The 24,448-nt window shown below is 63.0% G+C and overlaps 2 protein-coding genes across 5 annotated transcripts in view; one reads left to right on the top strand and one right to left on the bottom strand.

The window, feature by feature from the left end:
- TMEM175 (transmembrane protein 175) overlaps window positions 1–12,305 on the top strand; it is a 26,765-nt gene extending 14,460 nt beyond the window's left edge. For 2 of the 4 annotated variants that reach the window (XM_021677737.2, XM_044913053.1), the window contains 8 exons: window positions 1,439–1,533; window positions 3,499–3,550; window positions 3,888–3,923; window positions 4,522–4,605; window positions 5,391–5,555; window positions 9,093–9,171; window positions 9,320–9,455; window positions 10,856–12,305. In XM_021677737.2, the coding sequence (XP_021533412.1) occupies window positions 1,439–1,533; window positions 3,499–3,550; window positions 3,888–3,923; window positions 4,522–4,605; window positions 5,391–5,555; window positions 9,093–9,171; window positions 9,320–9,455; window positions 10,856–11,513 (1,305 nt within the window). In that variant the 3' untranslated portion in view covers window positions 11,514–12,305. Of the gene's footprint in view, window positions 1–1,438; window positions 1,534–3,498; window positions 3,551–3,887; window positions 3,924–4,521; window positions 4,606–5,390; window positions 5,556–9,092; window positions 9,172–9,319; window positions 9,456–10,488 lie in introns of all 4 variants that reach the window. The other 2 variants (XM_044913055.1, XM_044913054.1) reach the window with 2 other exon arrangements.
- Window positions 11,825–24,448, bottom strand: DGKQ (diacylglycerol kinase theta). The gene is made up of 23 exons (XM_021677736.2): window positions 24,082–24,448; window positions 21,389–21,468; window positions 20,671–20,770; window positions 20,204–20,289; window positions 19,986–20,111; window positions 19,430–19,583; window positions 19,276–19,347; window positions 19,021–19,121; window positions 18,673–18,911; window positions 18,490–18,580; window positions 18,346–18,400; window positions 18,163–18,224; window positions 17,640–17,790; window positions 17,255–17,293; window positions 16,548–16,663; window positions 15,086–15,237; window positions 14,766–14,914; window positions 14,491–14,669; window positions 14,065–14,165; window positions 13,742–13,888; window positions 13,532–13,643; window positions 13,299–13,451; window positions 11,825–13,113 (listed from the first exon to the last, which is right to left on the bottom strand). Exons 1-23 carry the CDS (start codon window positions 24,350–24,352, stop codon window positions 13,012–13,014), a joined length of 2,838 nt encoding a protein of 945 aa, XP_021533411.1. The 5' UTR covers window positions 24,353–24,448; the 3' UTR covers window positions 11,825–13,011.

Here is a 24,448-nt window from a genome sequence, read left to right as displayed (position 1 = left end):
CTCAGTGTGAACAGGGGTGTGGCTGGGGCACGGAGGAGTGAGAGTGGGAGGTGCTGGGGCTGCTGGGCCTGCCAGCTGCCGTCTGGGCTCCAGGCCCAACTAGCACGCTTAGCCTGGATGCAGCTGGGAATCACAAGAGCTGCTTAGACTTTGTCTTTTTCATCTCTGGAAGAGTGACTGGTGCCTCTGGTAGGGTTTTGAAGAGAATTCAGTAGAAATGCAGGTCTAGCCCGGTAGCAGCGGCGGCCGGGTGGAGGGCCTGGTGCCACTCTGCTCCCTAGCTGCCCTCTTCAAAGGCAGCCTGCTACCCGCTGGGGCCCTGGTGCTCACCTAGCTGTGCCTGCTCCAGAGCCTTCTCTGGGGAGGGCCTGGGCCTGGGCCAGGTCAGAGACCTCAGTGCTACCAATTTCAGAATGGGGTGTGGATGAGGAGCTCCTGGGGGCTTGGTCGGTTGGACGTCTGACTCTTGGTTTCGGCTCAGGTCCTGACTCATGGATGGTGAGATCAAGCCCCACGTCGGGCTCTGTGCCCAGTGGGGGAGTCTACTAGAGATTCTCTCCCTCTGCCCTTCCCATCCCGCATATGCTCGCTCTCTAAATAAAAATAAAATCTTTAAAAAAAAAAAGAGATTGGGGTGCAGATGTGTAACAGGAGATGTCAGGTGGCACGGGAAGGTGTATGCAGTAAACCTCACTTCTCTGCAGTTGAGTCATCTTTTTGGAGAGCAGTACTTGTCGTTGTGAAATCTCTGCGTGTGTGAGCTGGTTCATGGAGAAGCTCTGAGCCAGAAAGTTGTGCAGTGGTCTGGGGACGCCCACAGAGAGGACAGTGCTGGAAGGTGTCAGCTAGCAGGCACTCCTCCCAACTTGAAGGGAAAGACTAGTCAAGGTCCAGAAAACCTAGCAATTCAGAAACTCTGAGTCCTCAGTGAAGTACTGGGATGTTGGGTGAGACACCCAGTTGCGGGTAAAGAACCAGAGAAAAGGGCAAAGCAATCAGTTTTCCACTTTGAGTTTTTGCTGATGAAGTCCAAGCTTTGTGTCCAGCTCATTTCCATTTTCCCCATCATGCCTGCAAGTCACTTCCCACCTGGGGGAGGTGCCTCCACGACCTCCCCAGGCTTCATAGCTACGTCAGATTGGGATACCGGGCAGCTCGGTTGGCTCCCTGCTCTGGACAAAGAGTCTCTGCCTCAAGAGCCGTCATTCCAGCGGAAGCTCCACACGAGATCCCCAAATAGGCACCTGTGGGATGTGGGGCATGGGTGGTGTGGAGCAAGGGGTAGGGGGCTGGGAGGCTACCCCGAAGAGGAGCCTCTTCTCAGCAGGGAGGGGCTGGGGTAGAGGCCAATCCAAGGACCCTTCACAGGCCCTGCATGGGGCCGCCCTCTGGCTGCCGCAGAGTGAAGTCTGATGCTGACGCTCTTCTGTTCTGCCAGTTTGACAGAAGTATACAGAAACTTCTAGCAACCAGGATTGCTGTTTATCTGATGACCTTTCTCATCGTGACTGTGGCCTGGGCAGCACACACAAGGTACGGAGCCAGGCTGAGGGCTTTCTCCAGACTGAGATCCACGTCTTTGTGGCTCCCTCGGTGTGTGTGCCCTGTGGCTGCAGGCCTCCGCTTGCTCGCCTCCACATGACACAGCGTCTCCCGCTCCCACGGGCACACGCGCTGGGCCTCGACCTGGCACGGGGCAGGGCAAGCGCAGGACTGCAAGCGGACTGCCTTGTGCTTCCCTGTGGCGCTGCGCCGTGCACGCACGCTCCCTCTGCCCGGTCCCAGGACTCTGGCGAGGAGGAAGAGGCTGCACGATGCACACTCCCAAGCCAGAGCCTTCTTTTCGGGAGGGGCTGCAGGGGACCCCTGGCCCCCAGGTGGGACAGGAGGGCTCTCAGGAGGAGCGTTGGGGTGGATGTGGGCACGGACGCCCTCCGTTACCGGTCTGCCCTTGCAGAGGAAACACTTCTGGTTGGGGGTGCCGGGTGAACAGGGAGACTTGGAGCCCCTCAGACGCAGGCGCTCGCGTTGACAGTATCTTAACATTTTACGTTACAAACTTGTTTTCAGCAAGATGACCGTTTCTGGTGGGGACAGGCGGCCCTTCATAAGGGCTTAGGGAAGGGCTTTTCCCTTCCACCTCGATTGTCCATGGAGAGTGGGAAGCTACAACCACCCTCTGTCTGGTCCTGCTGGTGGCCGTGCAGGCCGCCGATGTGGCTGAGCTCCTGTCGCTCCGGCAGCATGCACAGGGCCACACAGAGCCTCGCGTGTGTGCTGGGTCATCGATGGCCACCCTTGGGGGCCGCAGTGCCCAGAGCAACACAGATCCGCCCGGGGCCCCCACGGCTGTGTGCGTCCCCCCAGGCTCTGTGGGTCACCAGTGGGGCTGCCATCCCGAGGGGATGCAGCCCTGAGTATTGGCCCCCTCGGGCCCCTTTTGGCCCCTGGCTGGATGCAGACCCCCCCAGGAAGGGGGGACTGAGGCCCACTGAGCCCTGCCCAGGGAAGGTCTTGTCCTCAGAGGGTCAGAGCCCTGCAGGGTCTCCAAGGAGGAGCTGGGCGAGTTCCTCAGTTGCGCGTGGTCCCTGGCCCTGTGTTTAGTTTTCTGTCACTCCTTCCTGCCTCCATATCGAACCATCTCTCTGTTCTGTGGGGTGTTTCAGCAGGTTTAGTGAATGGCATCCCTGGAAGGACTTGTTTCTTTTTTTTTTTTTTTTAAGATTTTATTTATTTATTTGTCAGAGAAGAGGGTACAAGTAGAGGGAATGGCAGGCAGAGGGAAAAGCACATTCCCCACAGAGCAGGGAGCCCGACGCGGGACTCAATCCCAGCACCCTGGGACCGTGCGCTGAGCCGAAGGCAGATGCTTAACGACTGAGCCACCCAGGCGCCCCCAGGACTTCCTTTTTTAAAAGTGGTCTTTGGACGTGAGACCTGAAGAACAAGTTCCCTGGAGGTTTGAACTCCTCCTTCTCAGGTTTCCAGTCTCCCGGAGAACTTGAGGCGCCTCCCGAGGGCACGTCCTCCCTCCTCAGCTCCCTCCATGGCTTCTGCATACCCACCCCGGCTCTGTTGGAAACCATGCACTCCAAGTTACAAGAGTCCGTGAAAATGTGAGCAGTGCAGTTTCTAGGGACTTAGGGTATCCTGTTTGTTTTTTCAGTGTCCTCCAAAGTTTGTGCTAGGTAGAATTTTAAATTTGGTTAAAAATGACATATTTGAGGTACGTGGGTGGCTCAGTCTGTTAAGCATCAGGCTGTTGATTTTGGCCTGATCATGATCTCAGGGTCGTGAGCTCGAGCCCCGTGTCGGGCTCCACACTGGGCCTATAGCCTGCTTAAGATTCTCTCTCTCCCTCTGGCCCTGCCCCTCCCTCTTCCGCCAAAATGACATCTTTTATTGACATTTTCGTCAGCAAATGCTGGAGCATGTGTATGATGCTCTTAGAGCCTCTTTATTGACAGCACGTCTTCCTGATTCTCTTACACGGTTTAGACTGTTCCAGGTTGTTGGGAAAATAGACGACACGCTTGCCTTGCTCAACCTGGTAAGTCGTCCTTCCGTTTCTTGAGAAACGAGTATGTTTGTAGGCCCATCCTCTGAAGAGGGCAAGCAGGGGCTCGGCCTTTCTGGCACCTCTGGTGTACGGAGCCTGGAACCCACCACCCGCTCCTGGGCTCCTCCCACGTCCTCCCCCGGGGGCGCCCCTGACAAGATGAGCCCCCTCCCCTCCTTGTTGGGCAGCAAGGGTATGAGCTTCCTTGGGGTCTAGGAGGTAGACAGTGACATGCCTCTGGGTGGGGCACTGCCAGAGGTCACCCTGGGCAGCAGGGCCTGGAGCCACCCGCCTGCCTTCCCCTCCTTCCCTTCCTCCTCCTTTCTAGGCCTGCATGATGACCATCACCTTCCTACCATTCACCGTAAGTACCTGCAGTTTCCTCCCCGGGGCCAGCCTGCCCTCCCCTGGGCAAGAGGACTCGAGACCCCGGATGCTTCCTCAGAAACTCTCAGACCAACTGGGTGGTCCAGGGCCCAAGCACAGAGTTACATTCACGGCTGCTTTGAGGGTGGGGCATACCTAGGGTTCCCAGGCTGGTTGAAGGAAGGGAAAGCCTCCCCAAAAGGGGCCTGCAATGGCAGAGACACCAGCTTGACCTCTTACGGGCCCAACGAGGGGCATCCCGTCCATGCTCACCAACACTCGCGGCTCCTGCCTGGCCCCCATCCCACTGCTGCCGTCCCAGGCTCCTCCCCAGCAATGCCTTCATGCCTGCCCCCACTCTCAGTTCGGACAGAACTGTGCTCTGGGTGGGCAGGGCTGTGTGTCACAGAATTCTTCAAGAATCTGATGACATTTCGGCTTTAAAGGCTTAAAGCATTCCGTGGAATTGCTCTGGTAGGGAGGGCCACCCTCTGGGTCTACTGCCGGATGTGTGTGCCCGGCTGAGAGCAGGAGGCTCATGAGCTCCGGGGCCCTGCAGAACCTGGTTTTGTCTTGTCTTGTGTTCTTGGCTGCAGTTTTCCTTAATGGTGACCTTCCCCGAGGTGCCTCTGGGCATCTTCTTGTTCTGTATGTGCGTGATCGCCATCGGGGCCGTGCAGGTAGGACACCCCAGCCTGCCTCCCCTCCCCCACACGCTTGTCCTCCTGAGCACACGTTGTCCACACGTGCAGCGAGAGTCGTGCTCGCGGGGCATGCTGTAGAGTGACCGCCCAGGTGCCCTGCCACGGCTGCGGCAGAAGATGCAGAGGTTCTTAGAGCCTGGGCTTCCTGTGCTGGCCTGGAGAGGGTCAGTGCCCTGTGGTGCCTGGTGGGGCAAGCCTCTCGGAGATCCCCCCCACGCGGCCCAGACAGACAGGCAGAGGCTCCTGTCCCCTGTCCACCCCCCAGGGCATGGCGTGGCGAGCGCACCTCGCGCCCGTGCGGCTTCTGTCCGTGGACGTGGGGCCCACCCCCCAGGGCACGGCGTGGCGCGCCTCGCGCCCGTGGGGCTTCCGTCCGTGGACGTGGGGTCCACCCCCCAGGGCACGGCGTGGCGCGCCTCGCGCCCGTGGGGCTTCCGTCCGTGGACGTGGGGCCCACCCCCCAGGGCACGGAGTGGCGCGCCTCGCGCCCGTGCGGCTTCCGTCCGTGGACGTGGGGCCCACCCCCCAGGGCACGGCGTGGCGAGCCTCGCCCGTGCGGCTTCCGTCCGTGGACGTGGGGCCCACCCCCCAGGGCACGGCGTGGTGAGCCTCGCCCGTGCGGCTTCCATCCGTGGAGGTGGGGCCCACCCCCCAGGGCACGGCGTGGCGAGCCTCGCCCGTGCGGCTTCCATCCGTGGAGGTGGGGGCAGGGGTCCCTGGCCAGAGGCCCCTGCCTCTGCCTATAGCCTCCTCTCCCACAGGCGCTGGTCGTCGTGTATGCCTTCCACTTCCCCCACCTCCTGCACCCCCAGATAGAGCGCTCCGCCCACAGGGCCCTCTACCGGCAGCATATCCTGGGCATTGTCCTCAGGGGCCCAGCGCTGTGCTTCATGGCCGCCGGCTTCTCCCTGTTCTTCTACCCTTTGGTGAGTGGGGGGGGAACAGGGAGGTGGGGAGGGGGGACTGTCTCACTGATGCCCCCGGGAGGGTGGGGCTGGGGGGAGAGAGCTGTGCAGAGGTCTCGGGGGACCACCGGCACGTGGCCTGGTGCCCAGAGTGCCAGGGAGCACAGCCGGAGGGAGAGCCTCCCCACCACCAGCGGGACCTGTTGTGCAGGGGAACGGGCACCCCAGTCAGCCAGGCCCGCATGAAGAGACACAGGGTCCAATGGGGGCAGCCAGCGGGCCATGACCACCCACGTTTTCCCCAAGCGGGAGAAGCTTTAAGACAAGATGGGAGAGACTCGGATGCCCAGAGTCTGGGCTGTGCTTGTTCCCTGGGCGAGTAAGGGGTCTACATGAGGCCACCGGGGCAGCCGGCACTGGATGGCTTCTGGGTGGGGGTTCCAGGGGCATTGCCACGACGACAGGTGAGAGGCGCCTTAGGAAGCACAGTGATAAACCGTGTGAGCAGGTGGGGAAGTGTCCTAAAGACCCACGCGGAGGGTACGAGCGGCCCAGAGAGAGCCCAGAAAGAAGATCCCACTGAGAAGTGGAGGGGGACCCAGCTGGGGTCAGAGGTCAGGATGCTTCGCACGGACAGCTCCGTGCACACCACCACCCATGCGGGGATGCTGGAACTTGGAGCTGTGCCAGCCAGATCACAGAAATCAAGGTCGGCTAGTGCCCTCTTAGCCCTTAGCTAATTTAATAGGCACGTTGTTCTAGAACGCTTCCATTGTCCAGGAATGCAGAGAAATACAAACAAGCAACTGTCTCAGAGTCGACTGTGGAAGCTTTATGCGTGGCTCCTGCCTGGACCTGAGCTCTCGTGAAGCGCAGTAAAGTTTCAGGCCCAAAGCATCGTAACTGTGAAAAAATGGTTGATGTTGTTTTAGATGTCTAGTAAACATTTCAGGAGATGCCAAGTTTGAAACGATAGGCTAGCAAGGGCCACTGGTGAGCATCGTTCCCTCGAGGACGGAGCTGCCTGGTGGGGGCTGAGCGGCCAAGGCGTCCAGAGGTCAGGGCCGGGCAGGTAGAGCGGGGGAAGGTGCACACTGGCGTGTCAGGTGAGGGGCAGGCCTCAGGACACTGCTTGGTCTCCTCAGTCTTGAGCATGTTTGAGGTGCAGGGGTGCTGGTGGGAAGGATGCTGCGGGGGTGCTTGGGGTCGGGCAGGGCATCCTTGGCTGTGGCCTCTAGCGGGGTCGCTCCCAGTGGACAGGGCAGGGCCAGAAGGGGGATGCATTGGACAGGAGTCAGCAGTAAGGGGCATATGGTCTGAGGACGTGTACACATCCCGGTTTCGAGTGGGACCGTCTCTCCTGGCTGTGCGTCCAGGGTGGTCAGCAGCACGTACTGGTTGGACAAAGTCGGGGCTTGAGCAATGACGAGGGTCACTGCATGGAGGACCGGAGGGACGGCTGGGGTGTGTGGTCTGGGTGGCCTGGGTGAGCCGAGCGGAGGACAAGGTAGTCTGTGCCCACTGCTAGGGCCTGGGCTGCATGGGCCGGTGTCCAGTGTGTCCTGGGGGTAACAGGTGACACAGCGCTGGGTCCATGTGCGGCTGGGCAGTGACCATGCCCTGGTGGGATGAAGGCAGTGGGGAGGGGACACCTGAGCCACCAGACGGGGAGGGTCCAAGTGGTCAGTAGGTCAGGGCCTCAGAGGATGGGGTCACTCAGGCCGTGGCGCTCTGTGATGGATCAGTCAGCTCTCCATCCCCCCCGCACTCACCTGTCCATGAGCCTTCCTCCCTCTGGCCCCTTGCCTCCGCCCCCCCACCTCCTCCCCTGGAGCCCCATGCCCACCACTGCCTGTGAAACAACACGTCTGAGCTTCCTGACCCCCAAGGCCTGCCCATTGCAGCCTCCATCCTTCCAGACATTCCCTCAGCCAGACGCTGTGTCGCATCCACCTTCCAGGTCCAGCCCCTTCTCACCAGCCTGGTCCAGGCCATCCTGTCCTCCCTGTGGACTGCCTTCTTCTGATGGCGATGCCCACAGGGCCCAGGGCCTCACCTGCCAGCATCCGTTTAGATGCCCCTTGTGTCGTGTTCCCAGCCCCGCACCAGGCTCAGATCCCTCGTCTGCTGGGGCATCCCTCCTGCCGATCCCCATCCCACAGTGGTGGGCCGCCTCCTACCTGTGTACCTGCGTCACAGCTGGGCGGCACCTCCCTCAGGGTGTCTGTTGAATGATGCTTGCGTTGCGGTCTCTTGAAGCACGGAAACTTGCTTAGGGAGAGATCTGTGACGCGTCTGAAGTGTCCCGCTGTCTCCCTGATTGTGCCGTGCGTACAGTTGTGTCCCCACATCAGCTGACCTTGAAGTACTGGCTGTGCAGGACAGAGGGCCGGGTATGGGCCTGGGCAGGCATGGGACAGGGCAGGGTGCCGGCTGGGTGGTGTGGGGCCTTGGGGGCTTGTGCTGCCAGGGCCCAGGACGGGATCTGCTGAGCCGCCCCAGGACCCGGCCCTGCACCCTTTCTCAAGTAACGTGGTGGACGCACAACATAAACTTTGTATCACCGGGTCCGCTGCCCCCTGTCCAGTCCAGAGGCATTGGCTCTGCAGCCACCACTCTACCTACTTCTGGAATGTTCCCATCACCGCAACAAAAACCCCACCCCCATTAGCAGTCTCCACCCCCCACCACACCCTGCTCCCTGGAAAACCCCTGATCTACTTCCTGTCTCTCTGGGTAATTCGTGTAAATGGAATCCTAAAACATGAGGTTTTTATGTCTGGCTTCTTTCATTCAGCATAATGTTTTCGAGTTTGTTCATGTGGTAGCAGGAGTCAGGAATCCACCCTCCCGTTGGACGGTCATGGGAAGGACCGCAGTTTGCTTACCCACTGGTCCATCCACAGACACCGGGGTGCTTCCCTGTCCCAGCTGCTGGGCATGATGCTGCCGTGAACACGGGGGTGCCGGCATCTCATCGAGACCCTGCTCTCCATTCTCCGGGGAACACACCCAGACGTGGAATGGCTGGGCCGTGGGCTCATTCTGTGCTTAGTGTTTTGAGGACCCTCCACGGTGTTTTCCACGGCGGCTGCGCCCCACGTCCTCGCCGAGGCTTGTCGGTCTCCGCTCCTTTGAGAGCAGCCGTCCTGCGGGCTGTGGGGTGGGGTCTGCCCGTGGCTTTGACCCGCATTTCCCTGATGCTTGGTGATGCTCAGCACCTTTCCCCGTGCGGGTCGGCCACTGTGTATCTTCTTCAGAGAAATGTCTGCCCACCTTGGTTGGGTGTTGTGTCTTTGCTGTGGAGGTGTTTTCCGCCTGCCCCGGGTACCAGACCCTCATCAGCTGTGCGGCCTGCTGGTATTTTCCCACATTCTGTGAGCTGCCTTTTCATTCCTCTGGAAATACTCTGATGCACAAAAGTTTTTCAGCTTGATGAGGTAGAAGTCACATGTGTTTTCTTCTGTTGCTGGCGCTGCCGTCCCTTTGGAGCGGATGGCTTCTGGGCGGGATTCTGGGCACCGCATCGCCTCCTGACATGTCCTGTGTCTCACGCAGTCGTACCTGCTGATGGCAACGGTCATCTTCCTTCCCTACGTCAGCAAGGCCTCCACCTGGTGCAAGGGCAGGCTTGTGGGTAGGTGCTCGGGCAGGCTGGTGTGTGGGGCCTCGGTACTGCTCCCTAAGGCCTGTGGAGCATGGGAAGGGCCCAGGCACCCATGACAGCCAGGTGTCCCTGCAGAGTCCCCTCCCCTGGCCAGCTTCTCCCTCCTGCGCGTCCACAGGCCCCCAAGAGCCCCCAGCTCACAGCGTGGAATTCTTCACTTTTGACCTGCATGAACCTCTCAGCAAGGAGCGGGTGGAGGCCTTCAGCGACGGGGTCTACGCCATTGTTGCCACACTCCTCATTCTGGACATCTGGTAAGGACCCAGGCTTGAGGGAGGGGGTCCACGGCCTGCCTCTCATCATCCAGCCCTACAGAGGCAGGTGCCGAGGTCTCCTGATGCCAACCTGGACAGAGCTCCCCAGAGCTCAGGGTCTCCTGTGCTGAAGGGGGCGGGCATCAGCGGTCACTTCTCCCTTCCCCAAGCTGGGTAGATGGGTGTGGATGGGCCTCGCCCCAGGCCCACCCTCCCCTCCTCCCCCCAACCCCTCCCCCCGCCTCCCTCCCCCTGCCCCCCGTTTACCCTCCCATCCCCCCCGCCCCCCAGCCTCTTCCCCTTCTCCCCCAGGACTCCCCCTCCCTCCCGCCCCCTCCCCCCCAGGCCTCCCTGCCCCCCTTCCCCTGCATCCTCCCTTCTGCTCAGTTTTCCCTTTACTCTGCGCTCTTCTGCTTCACCTGATCTACCTCCTCTCTGTCAAAGTTCTCATTTTAGTTACTGCATTTTTATTTTTAGGTGTTTCATCTGCTTTTTTTCCTTCATATTTTCCATTCTTTTTTAGAGCCTCTTGTTTCTTTGATCCTATTTCAGTATGCTTATTTTGTCGGACAGGTTACACCGTTTTGATTTTACATTTTTGTATCTGATGGTCTAAAGTGTTAGTTCTCCTAATTCTCTCTTGATAGCTTTTTCCTACTGTAATTTGTAAATTTTTAAAATTTGGGAGCAAACGTTCATTGGTGCCGATCTCGGAGGCCTAAACCTAAGGTTCCAGAATGGTGCGGCTTTGCTTCTGCCACTAGGGCCCAGCTGCAAGGAGCAGTGGAGGCTGGGGGCCTCTGCCCGAAGCCACAGCCCCAGCACCTGGGGGCACTTGCCCCTACCTTCGGACTCTTGCAGCCCTCCCTACGCGCCCCCCCCCAGACACATGGGTAGCCCACCATTGTGAGCTGAGAGGTGTCCCAGGTGCTTCCCCCCAGCCTGGGATCAGGGGTGGGCTCCCTGGGCCGTGCAGTCGGGGGCATCCACCCGGGGAGAACCCCGAGATGTGTCTTAGAGTTGCTCCTTACAGCAACGTTCGGCCCAGCAACCTGAGAACCACAGAGGCTGACCGCACCCCCGTCTGCAGGACCACCGCCCAAGTGGATGGGCAGCTGCGGGGGGAGTGGACAGACCTCACGCGCACCCAGCTGTGGAGGCTGGGGGGGCTGAGGGGACAGTGCTGCCCACCCGGCCTGCACAGAGACAGGACACCGGGACATCTGCGCTTCAGAGGCACAACACGGAATTGCTTGGTGTCTGTGTGCTGACCACAGCTTTCCATGTCGTTCTCTGAAACGCACGTGTGCTCATCCAGGCTGGGATGGGGTGGGGGTGCAGCCCTGACCCGACGCCCCGCGTCAAGGCTGTGACAGATGCTGTGTGTTGACCGTCCTCAGCGAGGACAACGTCCCGGACTCCAAGGACGTCAAGGAGAAGTTCCACGGCAGCCTGGTGGCAGCGCTGAGCGAGTATGGGCCGCACTTCCTGGCCTACTTCGGCTCCTTCGCCACCGTGGGCCTGCTTTGGTTTGCCCACCACTCGCTCTTTCTGCACATCCGCAAGACCACGCAGTCCATGGGGCTGCTCAACACGCTCTCACTGGCCTTCGTGGGCGGCCTCCCTCTGGCCTACCAGCAGACCTCGGCTTTCGCGCAGCAGCCCCACCAGGAGCTCGAGAGCGTGCGCGTCAGCTGCGCCATCATCTTCTTTGCCAGCATCTTCCAGTTTGCCATCTGGACCACGGCCCTGCTGCACGAGGGGGAGACACTACAGCCCTCGGCACGCTTCGGGGGCCACGAGCACGCGTTCATGTTTGCCAAGCTCGCGCTGTACCCCTGCGTCAGCCTGCTGGCCTTTGCCTCCACCTGCTTCCTGAGCCGGTTCAGTGCGGCCATCTTCCACCTCACCCAGATCGCGGTGCCCTTCGCCTTCCTGCTGCTTCGCCTCCTCGTACGCCTGGCCCTGGCCCCCCTGCGCGCCCTGCGGGGCCTCAGCCTGCCAGCACACCAGAGCGAGGACGACGCACGCGCCCCGCTCCTGCCTTCTGCCCACTAGCTCCGGGGGCCCGCCCGCCCGCCCCGGCCTGCCCCGGCCTGCCTCGGCCCGCCCCGCCCTGGCCCGCCTTGCCCCGGCCTGTTTGGTTCTTATTTCCATCGTTCTGCTCTAGAGCCCTAGCGAGGGTTTCTGCTTCTGCAGACAGCGTGACAGGAGCTTGGCGTCTGCGTGTCTGTCTCTGTCCTGGGCCCACATTTTCTATCTTCGTGGAGCCGAGCTGCGCGGGTGCTCGAGCTCCCGCTGGGAGCCCACGGCGTCAGCCCTGAGCGGGGCGTGGGTCCCCAGGCACAGAGGAGATGGCAGGCCAGCAACGCCCACACTGTATTTGTCCTGGACATAAATTAGGCTTACATTCAGGTAGTGACAAGGTACACAAGGGCCTGGGTGCCAAGCCCACACTGCCCCCTCTGGGCACACAGACTCACTTAAATACAGGACAGACAGCTACAGGCCAGAACCAGCGCCAAGGCCTGCAAAGCAAACACGAATTGCACCACCGGGGACATCACGGTGGACACACACTTGTGTGCTGGGGGCACAGGATAGGAGTGTCCCATTACAAATGGCCACAACAGTGCGTTTGTGCAGTTTGGGCAGAAGCTTGGGGGACACGGGGCTGGCAGGGCAGAGCCTGGCCAGACGGCGCCAACAGCAAAGAGCCAGGACAAGTAGAGAGATGTGGTTCCTGGGCCTCGCTGGGGGCTCTGGAGACTCCCTAGACTGACCAGGGGCCTGTCTGAGCTCAGTGTGGTGGGGGCCTGGGCGTCTGGTCAGCCCCACAGGCGCTGGGAATGGGCATGCTGATTGTTCACAAACAGGTGATTAAAGCTGGCTCCTCCCCACGTCACACCTTGTAAACTTCCTCTGGGCCTCCCAGCCCAGGCTTCCATGGGTTTGCTTCTGGTCTCTTCTGGGCACGCTCTGCCCCACCCCTGTGAGGGCCCAGTTCCCCTCCTGCTCCATCATCAGGATGCTGGCCAAGCCCACCTGGCCTCGGGCCCCTCCGACCCCCAGGTGCAGCCTAAGCAGCTCCTCCACAGTGGTGAGCCCAGCAGAGAAGGCACCTTTCCCCCGGGACAGGTGGCAGGTGCCCCCACCCAGCCCTCAGTGGGAGAGTCGGTCGGAAGACCTGCTGGCTGGGGCATTCGGGGTCTGTACTGGGCACATTCTGTTAGGAGCATCTGGGGGGTTGGCCCAGGATTCAGTGCTGCCCAGCTCAACGGGCTCAGAGATGGTGCAGGACGCAAAGGGAGAAGTGCCTGCCACACACGATGGTGGCCTGGACCCCAGGGGGCGGGACGATTGGCCAGCCAAAGCCCCGCACCCACCCTGTTGCTGGATCGGAGGCCAGGGGGGAAGCACCTGCCACCCACCCCGCAGCTTCCGTGTGGCACAGGGGTGAGGGGGAGACGCCCCCAGTCAAAGCTGCAGGCAAGTCCATCCATCACGGGTTGGCGGCGGCTGGTGCTGGACAGGCACGCTGCTCCAGGGCCCTCCTCTACTTGGGGTCCCCTTCAGGGACAGGCACCCCATCTGCTCGGGCATCCTTGGGGGTCCCCGCCTTCCTGGGCTTCTGCTTGGTCTTCCTGAGCATGTGGACCTGTCCCAGGACAGGGCAGGTCAAAGGGCTGGGTGATATTGCAGGCACGGTGGCAGCCCACTTGACAGAAGGGGTGCGGGGTGGTTCAGCCTGTGGGCCCCTCCCGTCGCGTACCCAGGGGGCTGCTGGGGAAGAATGGGCTGCAGCACGCTCTCAGGCCCCACCCCGCCCACCCCGTGTGGTACCTTGGGGCCCGCAGCCGAGATGATCATGTGCCCAGGAGCTTGGATCCAGGGCTCTCCATCCACCTGCACGGGTGTGGCCTTGAGGAGAGTGACGCGGAAGTAGGAGCCCTGGGCGATGCGAATGCCAGAGCGCAGCCCACCCTGGACTTGGCCCTGATAGAGGGGGAGGGCCGGCCAGGTTCAGCGGGCTGCGGTCCCACGCCGCGGGCCCATCCCCACCTGCCCACACTTACCATGTGCATGACGCCGGTCACCCCCACCACCTCTAGCAGCCCGTCATCCATGCGTGGCTTCTCGAACCTTGAGTCACTGTCGGAGCCCCACAGATCGGCCCCCGAGCCCCAGCTGCACCGAGGGAAGGGCGCACAGGTAAGTGGGCAGGCGGACCAGGGCTTTGAGCCCCACCCGAGGCCAGAGCCCCCTGGAGCCCCACCCACTGGCACCTGGGGATGTTGATGAAGATGAGACCCTCGATGCTTGGCAGTTCTACTTCCTGCTGCTCCACCTGCAGCCGGATCTCTTTGTGCAAGCCGCGGGAGTGGCTGATCTTCTGCAGCCCGACTCGCACGTACACACCCTTGTTGTGGAACCTGCAGGAGAGGTGTGCGCCTACTGTCGAGGTGGAGCCCTTGCCCTAAGACAATCCCCCAAGTTCCAGTCCCATCCACCAATTCCTGCTAGTGAGTCCCCAGGAAGTACGCTGTCACCAGGGGGCAGCCCTGCTGTCCAGAGCGGTCCCAAGCCCCCATCCTTGATCTTCCGGCACCTGCTCGTGAACTTGCCAGGCTCCTCCTCCCGTGCCTGGTGGAAGTCCAGGCTTAGCTCTGCGTCGATGCCAATCCCACAGTAGTTACTCATCTGCACAATCTAGAGACAAGACACGTTCTCCCATGACCCTGGTCAGCCCCCACCACGTCCTTCCCGCGTCCCCCAAGCTGGGTCCAGCCTCCTCATCTCCAACCCAACTCTGCCGCCGTTGTCAGAGCTGCTTCTGTTCTGTAATTGCCCTTCACCCAGGAGGAGGCAAGCATCTGAGCCAGCCAGCCTGGGATGTCCCCAGCAAGCCACGGCTGACAGTGCCTCGGCTTCCCTATAAAGGGAGTGGCCCTGGTACCTACACCAGGTGGTGGCCGGGACGCGCACAATTCCCCGGACAGAAGTGTGGAGTTGCCTGTGGGGGGCTCCCTGGTACCTTGGGGGGCTCCACGTCTGCCACGCTGTTCTCTGCACCGCCAGTGTCGTGAGCATCCAGCAGAATGGTCCAGCGGTCCATGAGCACAGCGTCAGCCTCATCCACGGACACCAGCACAGAGAACGGGTCCTCGCCACTGTAGCCCGCCCCCCAGCGGAGGACCCGGCCAAGGTCATTCCCTGGGACAGCAACAAGCGAAAACACTCTCCACACCCACCGCCCCGCCCGCCCCGCCCCTCCCCAGGCCTGTCCCCCGACCTGCTGGCTGACCCCACCTGTGCCCAGCGGCAAGATGGCCACGGAAGGCTCCGGGCAGGCCAGACGGTGCCGCATCTCCTCCAGGGCGGCGAGCACCCAGCCCACGGTGCCGTCCCCCCCGCACACCAGCACCCGGAAGCAGGGCACCTGAGAGAACACGTGGAACCTGGCAAGAGGCGAACGGGGGGCTCTGTACGCGTGCATGCCAGCGGCAGCACCCGAACCCCACGCAGAACGGCCTGGATGCGTCTGTTCCCTCCAGCCTCTCGACAGCCACGTGCAAGCACCCCCTGAGGCTCGTCAGGCTGAGCGGCACAGCGAGCACCCCCACACTCACCCGGGAAGAGGCCCCCCGTTGGTCAGTTCAAAGACCTGGTGAGGGTTCAGCAGCTTCCGAAAACTACAGAGCAGGTCACGGCCCTTGAGGCCTCCACTCTTGGGGTTCACAAACACGAGGAGGGGGGAGGAGTCTGGGGGCAGCTTCGTGTGCTGACAGATGGGGGGCTGGGTTAGTGCAGGTTTTCAAGGCCACCCCACAGGGGCAGTGACAAGTCCTCCAACCCTGAGCCCACACAGCCCGAGCCTACCTGGGGCCAGCCCCCCGCCCGAGGAGGGCACACATGGGGCCCAGGGGGGCTACCTGGCCACCCCCACCTTGCCACTGACCACTCAAGGCATCCCCCGCCCCCAGCAGAGGAGGCACTCACAGCCGCTAGCCAACGGGGCAGAGATGAGGCCGGCCGGCCTGGAGCTCTGAGCAAACGGGCCACACCACCATCCACCATGACCCTCGTGGCCAGACCGTGCCCACTACCTGACCCGTGCAGCCCAGATGCCGAGGCTGGATACCCACACGGGATTCCAGCTGCCCCTCCTGCACTCCTCAGGGCCCCTGCCCACCCACACCGCAGCGAGCAGGAGCAACTGGGCTCAGAGTGGCCCCACGCCTCCCCTGGCAGAAGTCGTCCATCTCCCAAGAGCCCTCAAAACGTGGTGCCCAGAGAGAGAGGGCAGGAGGCTCAGGCCCCCACAATGGTGAGGATGCTGGGGTGCCCTGGGGTCCCATGGTGGGAGGTGCTCGGTAACAGGCACAAGCTCAGCAGCAGCTCAAGACCAAGGACACCCTTGGGGTGACATGTGACCCACGGGGCAGAGCTCCTGCAGTCATCCCTCACCTGCTCACCCCAAAGCAGGTAGCTGCCAGGAGAGAAAAAGGGCACGTCGGCACCGCCCACCCAGCTCTGCCAACAGGGCCAGCTGCCAGGGGCCCTGACCTGCCCGGGGCTGCATCCTCATCAGGACAGCAGGAGGGCACCCGGCTCAGGATGGGAGGGGGCGGCCAGGCCCAGGCGTCGCCCACCCGTCGCCCACCCGCTCACAGTGAACTCATCTACTCTAATTCTGCTTCACCTGGACAGGGGCCCGGGATCAGGGACAGAGCAGTCACAAACAGCTCTGGTGAAACCTTGGGGGCCAGCAGGGCTGAGGACCAGAGACTGCTGGCAAAGACATGGGAGTGTAGGGCAGGACCTGGGGCTCTGGCCCCTCACCCTGCCCTGACCTGCCTGGTGTCCACCTGGCCCTGCGCTTGCCCCCAGCTCAGACCTCCAGACGCTGTCCGAAGTCAGGGAGCCCCACCTCCTGGCCAGAGGTGGCCCAGGCCTCCCAAGCAGGGGGAGTGGGGGCCAGGTCCCAGTGGCCCTTGGCCCTCCACCCGTCAGCCATGGTGCAGGCCTGTCACCCCCGGACCTCGGGCTCCTCCCCTGCTGTGAGCTGTGTCCCTGACGGCACCCACTCACCAACACGTCTGGCAGCACCAGGGCGGTCAGCGGCCGGCCGTGCACAGCTGTGTCCCTGACCAGCACGTACAGTCGCTCAGCCTCTGTGAAGGAGGCCACGTCCAGCACCACTGCACCTGCAGCAAAGGGGCCGTAAGCTCAGACCGTAGCCTCCCCTCGTCCCACTGCCAGAAGGGACCCTGGGTCTGGCTGTCCGACGGCATCCACAGGACGCAGGCCCACCGTCTCCGTGGAGCCTTTAAGGATGGCCAAGGTCAGAGACAGGATATGGAGGCAGATGGAAGAGGGCGGTGTGGCTGGGCACACCCTCATCCCTGAGGCCCCTGGGGGGCGAGGAAAGCTCCCACAAGAACGGAGGACACTGATGACTGCTGGGGACCCACAGAAGGGACTGGGGCTCATGGGAATGTCCTCCCACTTCTGGGTAGATCTGAAGTCTCCCATGAAAAAAAGATGCAAACCCAAGGGCAGAACAGGTTTTGCAGAAAAGTCCTCTGCAACTCAGTCACATTTTAGTAAAAGCACGACAGCCGTAAGCCAGGAAAAAAACCAGAACTGGGTCCCTCACACGGGGTTCCCCCATAAAAAGGTCAGGTCCTCAACAAAATGGAACAGTGAACACGAAGGCAAGAAGGGCAGGCCTTTCCACCTAACTCCAGGGAACGACCTTTGGCCAAATCTGATCGCGGCCCAGGGCGGCGGCTCACCTTGGGAGGAGTAGACGTGGCTCACAGACACCAGGCCAGCTGCAAAGACAGGCTGCCGTCAGGGGAGGCAAGCGGTCTGGGCACGGCCTTCCCCCCCACCTCCAGCTGCCACTGTTTGTAGCTGGGCCCACAACCCAGCAGGGGCAGCTCCCCCAACCCGTCCCTCCCCAGCCCAGAGCCAAGGGCAGAAAAGGCAAAGGCTAGACCTCAGGAGCCTCAGAAGCCCCTCAGAGGAGGTGAGGACACAGACCCACTGAGTGGCAGTTGGCAAAGGCTCAGACACGAGTGGCAGGGGAGGAGGGGAGCAGGAGAACCAGCCCCTGCGGCCTGCTCTCAGAAGCCCTCCCTTCCTCTCCCTGCTCCCAGGTCAGCCAGGCCATCACACCTTTGGTGGCTGCAGCCTCCTCCAGCAGGCTGCCATACTCCTGGGCAGACAGGCCGGGAGGCAGGCCAGCAACATACAGGGAGACGTGCGGGACCACAACTCTGCTCTCAGCCACGTAGAACCGCACCTGGGTCATCTGCCGCAGGGACGTCTGTGGGGAAGCAAAACACTGAGCAGAGCACTCAGGGAGGGCCCCGCAGCGCCCGGCCCCTCCACCCTCCTCATCCAGAAAGACTCTCCAGGCTGAACCACACCAAGATGGAAAGGGAAATACAGGCTTCCTCCCTTGGCACAAACTCCTCAACTGCCCTCGGGGAGCTCCGGGGGGTGGGGTCTGTGGCTCACGACCCCACCTTCTGGGGAAAAGGTGGCGTTAGCAAGCAGAGACCCGCCAGGCCCAGGAGCGCTGGCACTGCCAGCCAGGAGGGACGTGGTGTCCTGGGGACAGGCTCCCTCACTAGGAGGCAGCGGCCACGGCCAAAGGCTGGTGGCTCTGCAGGGACCAGCATTCACACCCAATGACCTGCCGGATGTCACGAAGCCGGGCGAGCAAGGGCTCTTCGTCCTCCAGCACCGTCCGCTGGACTGCAAGAACGAAAGGCAAGGTCCGTGGGCACCAGGTGCCATGCCCACCTCTGCTGCCCGCAGACCTCAGGGCGCCCCAGGGGGGCAGATCAGGGGACATCGACCGCGGGCTACCACTCACCTTGCCTGCTACCCATGAGCACCTCCACCAGCTGGAAGCTCTCAGGACCCTCGGCCTGTGGGGGGCAGAGTTTGAGGCATCGGGCCTGGGCCCGACTCGCCCAGGACTCCCCCAGGCTGGCTGGGACCGCAGCAGCATACACACCTGACGTCCGAGCAGTGGGAGAGCCTCCAGCACCACAGTCCGGGCAGTGCTCTGTGGGGTCACGCGGATGGACACGTAGGCCACACCCACCCTGCAGGGAACAATCTCAGGAGCTTGGGTCACAGGGCCCCCACCCCTCCCAACTCCCGCTGGCAGACCCTGGGCCTTGGGCCTGGGTCTCACTTGAGCCAGGCAGGGTAGATCCTCAGGACTTCCTGGGTGTGGGGCAGAGCGCGGATGATCCAGGCCTCGGGTGCAGCCTCTCGGGATCCAGGGCCTCTGCTGTCCTCCCCCTCTGCACTCCCACTGGCCCGGGTCTTGCCCCGTGCCCCAGGGTCCGCAGCGTGGACAGGTAGGGGGAGTGCCTGCAGCTCAAAGTCTCGAGGGTCCTCCGTGACATAGTAAGCCCGGAGAGCCGCCTCCTGCGGGGGGGGGGGGCCACATGTGGACAGGAGCCAGGGCCAGGCTGGATGCCACAAAGCGCCCCCAGGAATGGGCCCTGCCTCAGCCCCTGTGGGCGCTCTCTCGTACCAGCACCTCCTCGCTCCTGGCCAGGCGGGGGACAGTGATGACTCGAAAGTGGTTTCTCTGCAGAGCATCATTGCCGTCAAAGATCTTCAGGGTCTGTTTGCCTGGGCCAGAGAAGTGGGTATGGATCCATGGAGTGGGGTACAGGCTGGGGACAGGACAGGGCATGGGGTGAGGGATGGGAATGGGGACAGGGGGCACAAGGGACAGGATGGGTGGACAGGGCGGCGGGCCAGGCAACAGCTAAGAGGCACTTACTGGACTCCGGGGCCAGCACCTCTCTGCCCAGGCCAGCAGGGCTACTTCCGTCCACACCATCGTCCCCCTCACCTGCGGGAGGGGCACAGCTGACCTCGTACTCGGGGCCTACCCCCAGCCCCCACGCCTGGCCCCAGCACAGCCCTTCACGCACCTGGCTCTGGGGCCGCGCTCTCAGAGATGCGGAAACAGTGCATTTTACTGAAGTTTCGGGACAGCAGGCGCACGCACGCAGGGGGCAGGACCATGGTGCGCAAGCGCCCAAACGTGCACTCCGGGGCGAGTGCCGCCGAGCAGACTGAGTGGGCCTGGAGATGGGGGCATGGACTCGCCCTCAGCCACTCCACAGGGGCCCACGCTGGACTAATGGCCCCTAACCAGGCCACGACAGGGCGCACTGGCGGGCGGCACCACCCTCAGACCAGAAGGATCCCCGACTCTGTACAACGGGGACCATCCCCCGCCCCGACAGAGTGCGATGCAGACGGGTGAGAGTGGAAGGACGCACCACACCTGCTCCCAGGACCTCCATCCTGCTTTCCAAAGGGTTAGTACATCCACGCCGCCCCACCAGGAACCCCACCGCCCCATTCCACCCCCTCAGGACACGCCCCCCCAAAGCCCCCCCCGCACGCCCCGCCCCCCCCCCCCCCCCCCTCCCCCCCCCCCCACCCCCGCCCCCAGGACCCCCGCCCCCCGCAAAGCCCCACCTGCACACCGCACCACTCGCAGCGCACGCCCGCCAGGACGTCGGAGGAGCCGCACGTCTTCCTGCAGACCTCGCAGCGCGCACCGGAGGGCAGGTTCCCCTCCCGCCAGTGGTGGTGGTGCGTGTCCTGCGGAGGGGGCCGTCGCTGGTGGCTCAGCCAGCCCCCCAGCACGCCCCTCCCCCGCCTTCCCCCCAAGGCGTCTGGCCCTGTGCACTCACGTGGTCCCGGTGCCCGTCCCCGTGGCACTGGCGGCAGTCGCTGCAGGCGAAGGGCACACAGTCGGGGTGAACGTGCAGCTCACACACTGGGGGGCGGGCAGGGTTAAGGGCCTCTCGCCGCTCCCCACAGCCCTGCCCCCTTCTCTCCGGCATCTCTGCCAAGGCCGGCCAGTCCTGGCCACACTTCCTTGATCCTTCCTGGGGTGGGGAGCTCTCAGGAGGGGAGCCCCCCTCTCGGAGGACGGGAGCCGGCTTCTCCTCCTGTCTCCCTGCGTGGCCCCCTGCACCTGCTGCCCTGTGAGGGCAGCTCGGGATCCACAAACACGCCCCCCCATCAGTGCCCAGGGCACCACCCCACCTCCTGCCCAGCTGCCTGGCCACAGCGAGGTGTGGGCCACCCTGGGCAGCAGAGGTCAGGCCCCTGGTGAGTGGTGCAGGATGGGGGGGGCGGGGGGGCTCAGCAGTACCTTCACAGCGGAGTGCAGGGGCCTCCAGGGTCTTGCGGCACACGGCGCAGAACTTGCGCTTGTAGAGACCCCGCGGGCCAAAGCAGTGGGCCACGGGGACCTGCAGGGAGCAGAGCTCCCCCTCAGCCTGGGGCCTACCTGCCAGCGCCCATCCAGGGCCAGGAGGCCTCGTCCTCTACACCCTCAACAGCTCCCACTGCCACCCACACCCCCTGCCTGACCCCTGCGGTCCCCCTAAATCCTCGCCCGCCCCTCTGTGCCTCCTAGGGGTCCTGCCGAACTGCCCAGTCTCCTGAGTCCTTGCAGGACCAAGGCCAGCTGTGATCTCAGGCAGCCCTTTCTGCAGGGAACACCCCGGCTGGTTCTGCCCATAGCCTGATTCAGCTGTGCAGTCCAGGAAGCTTGGGCACCAGCAGCTTCCTCCAGGCCTGTTCCCCTGCCCTCAGGACACATCTGGGGCAAGCTGGACCAAGCACACAGGGACAGAGGCCCACCAACAGGCAGGATGAGCAGTGCTGGGTGCCAGGGACCCCCGAGGAGGAGTGGTCAGAACCAGTGGGAAGTGAGGCCCGCTGCTGTCCTGGGAGGGGTTCACATCCTGGGGACCCAAAGCAGCACAATGGAACACTCCCACCCCATCCAACCAGCCAGCCTCTCAGCCCAGGACCTGCTGCAAGAGCCAGCTTCCCCAAGCCCTCTGCCCACACTGCATACGCACCCGGACCAGGCTGGGGGCCACACCCGCACAGGGGGTCTTCACGTGCTTCAGGCACTTCTCGTGGGACATGAAGTTGCAGACTGTGGAATGAGAGTTGCATGAGTTGGCCCCTGTCCAACCCCAGGCTTTGGCCAACAGAACCACCAGGGGCCATGGCCAGGTGCCAGCATTCTGACAGGGCAGTGCACCTCTCACAGTGGGCCCGCTCTGCCAGAGCTGGAGGGGAGTCAGCATGGGGTGAGTTGCTGCAGCTCCCCCTCCCAGCTCCGACCCAGCATGCGCAATGGAGAAAGTGACTCCACCGTCCCCACCGTCGTGGGGGCAGAGGGAGGGCATTGTCACAGCCTCCCTCCACAGAAGCGCCAGGGACACCGATCCTCTGCCCCACGCCACCTCTCATCCCGAGAGCCCAGAGTGGGGATGATGCTGTGTCCTAGAGTCTTGAGAGTGGCCCCTGCCCCTTGCACACAGGGAAACACTCCAATCTGTTGGCCCTGAGGTGCAGGCAGGTAAGTGGGCATCTCCCCCGAGACCAGCTTCACCAAGAACATCCTTCCCTCACTCCCCCACAACTCGAAAGACCCCTAACTAGCCCTCCCATGTGGTGTGCCTGCTGAGACCAGGGCCAGTCTGTAATGGGCCAGGGCCCCCCGAGGCAGGCAGGGTGGCCAGCCCAGGGATGGTTGCACCTGCCCCCGCCCAGAGGGGTAGACAGCCCAGAGGCTCTTTAGGCAGTGAGCACTCAGACGTACGCTGTGCCCGTGAGGCCACTAAGAAGGGGGCCCAGAGACGAACAGGATGGGAGGAGGAGCACAAGAGGAAGCAGCCTCTGGCAGCACAGACAGCAGTGAGTGGGCCTGGGGAGGGGGCAGGGGGCCTGGGGTGGGGTGGGTTAGACAAGGCAGCAAGAAGCTGGGAAGTGGGCAGGGGGCAGAAGAATTCACTCTCCAACATAGCCCTTGGTGAAAAGTGTGACCGGGGGGCCTTGAGGCAGCCCCTTCCCACCCACTGCAGCCCTACCCACGCGTCCCTAGGAGAAGGCAGGTCGGTCCTCCACAGGCTAGCAAGAACAGCCTGAGACCTTGCTTCAGAAAAACTACAGTAGGCTGGAGTCACATGGAAGCAGCAGGGAGGCAGAGAGGAAGGGTGAGCACTCCAGCTAGCTTCCCCTTCAGGGTACCCAGACTAGCTCTGTCCCGGAAGGCAGCAGTGGTGGGCAGGTGGCACCCAGCTCCTCTGGCCCACGGAGATAGGGCCCGATCACCCCACATCCCACATCCTGGGTACTCCCAGGCAAGGGAGGAGGCTCTTCCTCCCACACCCTTGTCAGGCCCCTCTGCTTGCCAAGATTACCACCCCTTCTCCATGGAGGTGGGGAGAAGGTCCATACAGCTGCCCAGGGATGGCCTCCACGTCATCTCCCAAGCCCAGCCTCTTTACATGAGCTGCTTCGCCCTTTAGACCTAGAGCCCCACCTGCAGGAGGTCACCGCAGTGAGGAGGACCTGGAGTCCAGCCTCAGACCTGGAGCCTTGCCTTCACCACCCCTCACCTGTGCGGGGATCCTGGGTCCAGCCTCAGACCTGGAGCCTTGCCTTCACCACCCCTCACCTGTGCGGGGATCCTGGGTCTAGCCTCAGACCTGGAGCCTTGCCTTCACCACCTCTCACCTGTGCGGGGATCCTGGGTCTAGCCTCAGGCCTAAAGCTGACTCAGCCTGCACAAGCACTTCTCCCTGCTCAGGTGAGCCTCTTGGCATGGGAGGCGGTAAGAAAGGGCAGTGTTTCTGATGTGAGAGAATCTAGGGGTGACTCCCCCCAGGCCACCTGGTGCAGCACTAGGGAGTCAGATCAAGCATGCCATTTTTTTTTTGGCAGAAGGCATCCTGCATGAAGGGCCCAGCCTCCTCCACCCAGACCTGGTCAAGCCTTCTCTGTAAACTTTGGCGTTAAGTGGTCCCTCTGTCCCCAGAGACAAAAGCCTGTCTCCCCAAGTGGAAAAAAGGCTCCCCACATGCCACCTTCCACATCCCTGGGCAGCTCTGGTCCCCAGGGCCCCCCCACCTGTCCTGCCAGAGGGAGCGGACTACAAGAGAGCAGACCTTGGAAGCCTGCACCCTTGATGTCCAATGAGCCAGAGGAGGCAAGGCCTCCTCGCCCGGCCAGCCAGCTTGGCAGCTAGGTGGGAGCCCTGTTGGGGCACGCCGCACTTGGCCCTGTGGGCAGCAGTGTGCATGCTTGGCAAAAAAGGCCCAGCACTAGGGTACAGGAACCAGTGGCCCAGACCAGCCCTGCCTGACCACACTGCTGCCCCTTGCTGCCCCAGCTGCTGGACTGAGGAGCCCAGACAAGGACCACCTGCTCAGGGTGGGCTGGACTCATCCCCCAGTCGCTGCACCTGCCCCACGCCGCCCACAGTGCTCTTTCCCCATTGAATCCCAACCCCAGTGAGGGAGCACGGAGCAGTTTTTTCCTGCGGCCCACAGTCCTGGGGGAAGCCACTTGGTGCCCCCAAGCCCCTGGAAGAGCCAGTCCTTATCACCTCCCTGGAGAGGGTCTGAGGCCGGCACACTCCTGCCCCGTGGGGCAGGCGGTTCTGTCCTGAGGAGGCCATTGCTGGGAGTGCAGAGGTCAGAGGTGAGGAGCCCATTCTGGGCCAGGGGCTGGGGTCTGTGACGGGGTCGCGGGCGCTCACCGTCGCACAGGAAGCCGGCCAACCCCCAGATGAAGTCGGAGCAGAGGTGGCAGAAGGTGGGCTTGGTGAGCGTCACCTTCCGGAAGCTGTGGCCAGACGCGGCGGGGCCTGGGGGCCTGGCGCCCGCCCGCTCCGGACCAGACCCCGGCCCCGGCCCCGGCCGCGCGCGGCCTCTGCCGCCTAGCTCGGGGCTGGAGGCCGGGCTGCCCGGGCGCGGCGAGCTACCGCCGAGCCAGGCACGGGCCCGGGGCTCGGCCGCCGCCGCCATCATCCCTGCCCGGGCGGCCCGAGCCCCGGCGGCGGGCGAGAGCCGGGTCCGCGCTGCGGGTAAGAGGGACCTCCGCCTCCCCGGCGACCCCGCGGTCCG

This window comes from Neomonachus schauinslandi, chromosome 2 (assembly GCF_002201575.2).
Source record: "Neomonachus schauinslandi chromosome 2, ASM220157v2, whole genome shotgun sequence".
Classification (NCBI taxonomy): domain Eukaryota; kingdom Metazoa; phylum Chordata; class Mammalia; order Carnivora; family Phocidae; genus Neomonachus; species Neomonachus schauinslandi.
The sequence above is the reverse complement of the archived record's forward strand: the minus strand, read 5'-3'. Positions and strand labels throughout refer to the sequence as shown.

Bases quoted from the DNA above. Each gene is read 5' to 3' on its own strand.
- DGKQ (XM_021677736.2), bottom strand. From the start codon at position 24,352: ATGATGGCGGCGGCGGCCGAGCCCCGGGCCCGTGCCTGGCTCGGCGGT. The intron at 19,584-19,985 runs GTGGGGCTTTGC...CCCCATCTCCAG, and splicing joins GCGAGTGGTGCGGTGTGCAG to GCCCACTCAGTCTGCTCGGC. The intron at 13,114-13,298 runs GTACCACACGGG...GTCCTGGGACAG, and splicing joins TCTCGGCTGCGGGCCCCAAG to GTCCACATGCTCAGGAAGAC.